We start from the raw sequence: 5,868 nt of genomic DNA on the forward strand, positions 1-5,868 counted from the left end.
TAAATCTAATATATTTCTAAGTTTCTCTTAATTTCAAAACTAAACCTTCAATTTCAAGAGGGAGACAAGTATCCCATAGTATGCGAGACGTTTGTCTAACCCACGAATTTGAATAAACCAAAATCTTTGATACATAGACATAGAATTAAATTATTGATTAAGGAACGTGAAATCATGAATCATACAAAAATTCATAAAATACCAATTCGTCTTTTACACTCCCTCAATTAGTCAATTTTTAACAATACTTAATACACAGATTAGACGATAACAAAGAATCTTGTGAAAATCTTGGCAATGTTTGGATGAAAAAGGATCTACAAAAGCGTACCATTTATTTACATAAAAGGAGAAAAATACCATATAGGTCCCCCTTTAGAATATATACCCCCTTCCAAAACACATTTCCTTCCTTTCCCAGTTTCCCCCATCCACTCGTTACAAATACTAAAAACTAAACAAGCGATTATTAGACTTTACTTCAAAGTCCAAACTTTAAACATTTTTGTATTCTCTAATGATTTCTCAAATATACATCAAGAACTTTCAAAACTCTCTAGGATCGAGAAAAAAAGATAAACCAGGTTGTGATTTTCTCCAATCCCCCACAAAACCATCACTATAATCTTCATCAAGCCTCTTGATACACCATAAATCCACAAATGACAACACTTTCCAATGTGGAATCACTAACTTGAGTGGATCCTCACTCGATATCTCAGTCGCCACAACCCCACACTTGTGCTCCTTTGCTAAATTATGAGCAAAACCAAACAAGGCTTTTGCAAAATCTAGATAAAATGGACCTTCCCCACCAAACCCGTATAGCAAATGGAGCCCAAACGGGTTAAAAATCTTGGGTAAAGAAGGTAAATTCAAAAAAGGAAAGATCCGATCCAAAACCCGGGTTGTATTAACGAAACCTTTCCTTAACCTCGACGCCCCTTTAACTTCCAACTTAAACACGTCGTTACAATTCCAAACGCTCATGATAGCCCATGACTCAGGCGGGTTGGAAAGAAACCGATCCGACCCGGCCCATGATATCGAATGCGGGCAATCTTTTGGAACAGCGAGGAACGTGCCAAGGTTTAGGTTGTTTCTGAGTACCGAGTCGATGTCTCGTGGGAAGAACTCGGTGGTGGAGAATCGGTGGCGGTAAATGGTTTCAGCGTCGGATGGTGAGAGTTTAATGATTTTGACTCGGTGGTTGACTCGGAGGCTGTGGGCAAATACTGGGTGGACGAGGACTGAAGGGTTGCGGAATTTTGAGTATCCGCATTTTCCGGTGAAGAGGTTAACGGAAGGTTTGTTGGTGGCGTCGGTTGCGATATATGAATATTCGGCGCCGTTGTCTCTAAACCAATCTTCCATTTGAGAAACGAGCTTTAATCCAATTTTCATTCTCCTGTAATTTCATTTAAAATAATTCAAAATTGAGTTTAATAATTAAAAAAAAATGGCTAACTTATAATTTGACGATAATAATATAGAGGTTTACTATTTTTGAATATATTATTCTTCATTTATATTTCTTCAAACGATAGTATTTATATTTTTTGAGAATGAATATAAAATGTGTTTCTATTTTTAGAAGTACACAAAAGATAACCGATGAGGGCTACTTGGTAGTTTGTTTTCATGATGGGACTACCATTTTTCTAATTTTGGCAATTTTCTCATCATTGAGTGTTGCTTCAAAAGTTTAATATCTTCTAATATAAATCAAACATCTCACATAATTTAAAGATTATTTTTTTTTTTGAATAATATTCAATTGAAAAATGTAGTAAGAATAATAATTTTGAAACTAAAAAAGTTTTTTTTTCAGTAGTCATTTCATAAAATTCGATCGTTTGTTCGTTTTATTTATTTATTTTTTATATAAATATGTGTTGTTTTGTCTTTTATAAAAGATATGTCGATATATATACCGGTGAGATGGAGAGACTCGTAGGCCTAAGATATAGGCAAGTTTAGTAAAGACAGGGCGAAGTTCCGGCGGATAATTAGCTTTCCGGCATACTTTTCTACCGCATGTAACGGTTTTGATGCAGCCTCTAATCATCCCCACCACCTCTCTCGTCTCATCTCCACCGCCGTTCACCACCATCTCCGCCACCTGAAAATTCCATCGACATTCAGTGAACATAAATACACAATAAGAAATTAAAATTTGATTAAAATTTCAATTATATATACCAGCATGAGATACGCAGGAGAGTTGCGAACTCTGCAAACAGGGTCACCTAAGAGGTCGGCGTGGAGTGAGAATTCACCACTTGGGCCTACCTCACAGCTTCTCTCCACCTGTTCTACGCTCTCAATGTCTGTTTTTGGGTTGTACTCTCTTATCACCACCACCGTATCGCCGCCACTCTCGGCCACCACCATCGTTTCTTAAAAAATCTCTCGGAAATTAAGGAATTTAAAGAAGGGTTTAGTGGGAGAAGAGACGAGAGAACGAGGTGTTAATGGATTGGTGAGGATTGTTCAATCATGGCAGCCTTTATATACGTGATTTTGGGGCAACCCTTTCAAAAGCATCGTAGTAAAATTTGTAGAGGAGCATTGTTATTAAAAAAACTTCAAATAGACTTGTTTATTAATATCTTTATATTTATATTAGAATTGTTTTTTCTTGTTTTTTTTAGAGATTCTATATAAATTGTATGAAAATATATTGGATTATATAGTAATTAAAAATGTGTATATGAAAAACTTGTTAATTAACAAACAACATAAACAAAACGTTGATGTGAGAAAGTTCAGCTTATAACTTTTTTAATTTTCAAAAATTTTGGACTGAAAAAACTAATAATATATTCATATTGTGAATAGTGCTGTGTTTTTATTTATTATTATTATTATTATTATTATTATTATTATTATTATTTTATTATTAAAGTTTTTCTATCGACACTTTCTTTCCGGTTCCCAAATTTCTCGGCCCATGCCAAGTAATTTACATGTCTGTTACATTGTTATATTTGTCTATATTTTATGGTATACGAGGATTTATTAAATAGACCGGATGACAAAGTTCGGTATCTATTAATCATGAATGTCTTAGTATATAATTTGCGGCATATATATATATATATATATATATATATATATATATATATATATATATATATATATATATATATATATATATATATATATATATATATATATATATATATATATATATATATATATATGGCTAGGTTCAAATGTTCTTGACATCTATTGTGTGCCCGTATGCACAAATCTGGACCAATGGATGAAATAGAATCAATGATCTTGATCTGAGGATCTATGATATTAAAATAGGGTAACATGTACCATATAATCACATAAATTTCACAATAAGGTATTTTGGTAAATTAACTTATATTAAAAAAGGAAATTTCCAGATTTTAAGGGATAATTAATGCCCTTATTTTTAAAAATCTGAATTTTTTAAATTTAATTCAAATATAATTTTTAATAATATCCGATTTCATTCTGTTAGAATGACATAAAAAACAATCATAAACTAGTAAAAATATATTTTTGATTTTATTCTTGCAGAATATGATTATATTCAATATTTATATATATATATTAACATGCTTAAAGAATTATAGAACATATTATCAACACTAACATTTTATAAAGAATACATGTCTTCTTACAATAATAATATATCAAATAATTACATTGTATGATTGTGATACAAAGAATATTCTTGAATAATAACAAAATTCTGAAAGAATAACAAGTGTAATTCTTTAAAACATAACAAGATTCTTAAAATGTGAGTGTGATCAATCTTTGATTCATTCTTCAAACATTTCCTATCATGTCTTCAAACCATTCTTCAATCAATTCCTAAAAAAAATGCAACAAAAACTATGAATGGTTAAAAAAAATATCGTATTCTTTAAGAATGACTTTATTGAACATGTTCATTCTGTGGAAAAATATCATAGCAAATCTATTACAAAAAAGGCAAACACAAATTCTAAAAGAATCATTAACTCTAAAGTGCAATTACCGTTACTGCACTACCATTATTCTGACAGAATATATATATGTCATTTTAAATTTTGGCAGAATGCATACAATATTTTAAATTGGCAATGTGGGTTGTAATTCTGATAGAATATAGCAAACATTAAAAAATTGTAACTTATTCTAATAGAATGTAATCTTCAAAGTATAAATTTTGATAGAATGTAGTAAACATTAAAAAAATTGTAATTTACTCTAAGAGAATGTAATCTTCAAATCAATATATATTCTAACATCATGTTATTTTACTTATCCTATCTTGCAATGTTTTTTTATTTTTCCTGTCTTGACAAATAAACTAATTGACATATAAATAATTAACCAAAAACATAATCGGAAGCCATGAATAAAAAAATACCTAGATTTCACCGGAGAAGAAGAATCAGCGACCACCACCACATCCTCTCCACCTCCTGACCTGCTTCGATCGGAGCAACAGCCCCACCCCGCTGCTTCTCCTTTTGTTCTTCGATCTAATCACTCATCGGAGATCGATACCTCCTGCCCTCGCTTTCTTTCTCTTCTGTTCCCATCGATCAAGGCCTATGAAGAGCATTTGATTATATCTTACTAGTTTATAACCCATGGGAACCACGGTTATAAAATTAATCAAACTTTTATAGTAAAAACTAAAAATTATTAATAAGTTATTTTAAATAAATTATTAATTTAAGAGATATTTTTTATTAGTTATGTGAAATTATAATCATTGATTCAAATAAATATATAAAAATTAATTTTTAATATATATTAGATATTTTTTATTTGTGAATTAATGAAAAGAATAATTTAAAATTTAAAACAGGATCACATTAATGATGTATAATAAATTTAAAATGGAAAACTAATAGTTTAACAAGTGGCAACACATTAATTAAAATGTCTAATATGATGACACATGACAAAAGAGCTACTCTTTTATTAGTATAGAGATTAGAGATTTTCGTATCTGGAACTAAAAATACATCTTATTCGGTAAGACATGTAGCCGCATCGGAAAAAAAAACTCATTTCCCTTTTTTGTCCTAAGTTTACCCTCGTCACTCCTCTTCCGTCCATTGAACACCAACCCTCATCTATTATGTCTATGCATCTTCGATGTTAGAGAGTATGGAAGACACCCTTAAACCGCCAAAACTGACATTGCGCGCCCTCTACGACCATTGCCACCCTCCCACATCTCCGTCGCCATTGTCACACATCAAAGCTCAACGCCTCTTCAGGTATGTATTTAGTTTTTTGAGTTTTTCCTTATTCATCTTGATATTTGTTAAATGTGATGATGAAGCCGCAATGTTCTCCTCCAAATACGATGAAATCAACGATTTTTTTGTTGAAATCAGTCGTTGTTGAAATCGGTGACTTCTCCACATTTGATGAAAATGTTTTGCTAATTTCTTAATATAACTAAAAACAAGGATGCATTTTTTTTTATTTTCCTTTATGTTGTATGATGTGTTTTTATCTTTTTCTATATTTTTCTTTCCTTCTGTATCTTTTCTTTCTCTTTTTTTTCATGTTTTCTGATTTTAACCAAAAAATAATAAAAATAAATAGAGATTTCTGTGATGTAGAAGACGGGTGGAACTGATGATGGAAAATTTTGTAGGTGTTGAAACCAATTAGAGAATAGGCAAGAAAAGCTGTTAGAAAATTTTATTAATAACTTGCTCATTTTTTTGTTGCTGAAACTAGGGGTGTAAACGAGTCGAGCCGAGCTCGAGCTTGGGCAGGCTCGGCTCTGGCTCGTTTAAGTTATGACGGGCTCGAGCTCGAGCTCGAGCTCGGCTCAATTCAAGCTTTATTGTACCGAGCATGGCTCGAGCT

The 5,868-nt window shown here is 31.5% G+C and overlaps 1 protein-coding gene across 1 annotated transcript; it reads right to left on the reverse strand.

Moving 5' to 3' along the window:
- Positions 1-227: 227 nt before the first annotated feature.
- Positions 228-2,498, reverse strand: LOC111900205 (probable N-acetyltransferase HLS1). The gene is made up of 3 exons (XM_023896071.3): positions 2,203-2,498; positions 1,935-2,122; positions 228-1,408 (listed from the first exon to the last, which is right to left on the reverse strand). Exons 1-3 carry the CDS (start codon positions 2,392-2,394, stop codon positions 547-549), a joined length of 1,242 nt encoding a protein of 413 aa, XP_023751839.1. The 5' UTR covers positions 2,395-2,498; the 3' UTR covers positions 228-546.
- Between the last annotated feature and the right edge of the window lie 3,370 nt (positions 2,499-5,868).

The sequence above is a fragment of the Lactuca sativa genome, chromosome 2, assembly GCF_002870075.4.
Source record: "Lactuca sativa cultivar Salinas chromosome 2, Lsat_Salinas_v11, whole genome shotgun sequence".
In the NCBI taxonomy this organism is placed as follows: domain Eukaryota; kingdom Viridiplantae; phylum Streptophyta; class Magnoliopsida; order Asterales; family Asteraceae; genus Lactuca; species Lactuca sativa.

What these genes read in the sequence shown, in the direction of transcription:
- LOC111900205 (XM_023896071.3), bottom strand. Translation starts at nt 2,394, where the DNA reads ATGGTGGTGGCCGAGAGTGGCGGCGATACGGTGGTGGTGATAAGAGAG. An exon ending in CTCCTGCGTATCTCATGCTG is followed by an intron (nt 2,123 to 2,202) that starts GTATATATAATT and finishes TGGAATTTTCAG; the next exon opens with GTGGCGGAGATGGTGGTGAA. An exon ending in CGAGTCTCTCCATCTCACCG is followed by an intron (nt 1,409 to 1,934) that starts GTATATATATCG and finishes ATGAAATTACAG; the next exon opens with GAGAATGAAAATTGGATTAA.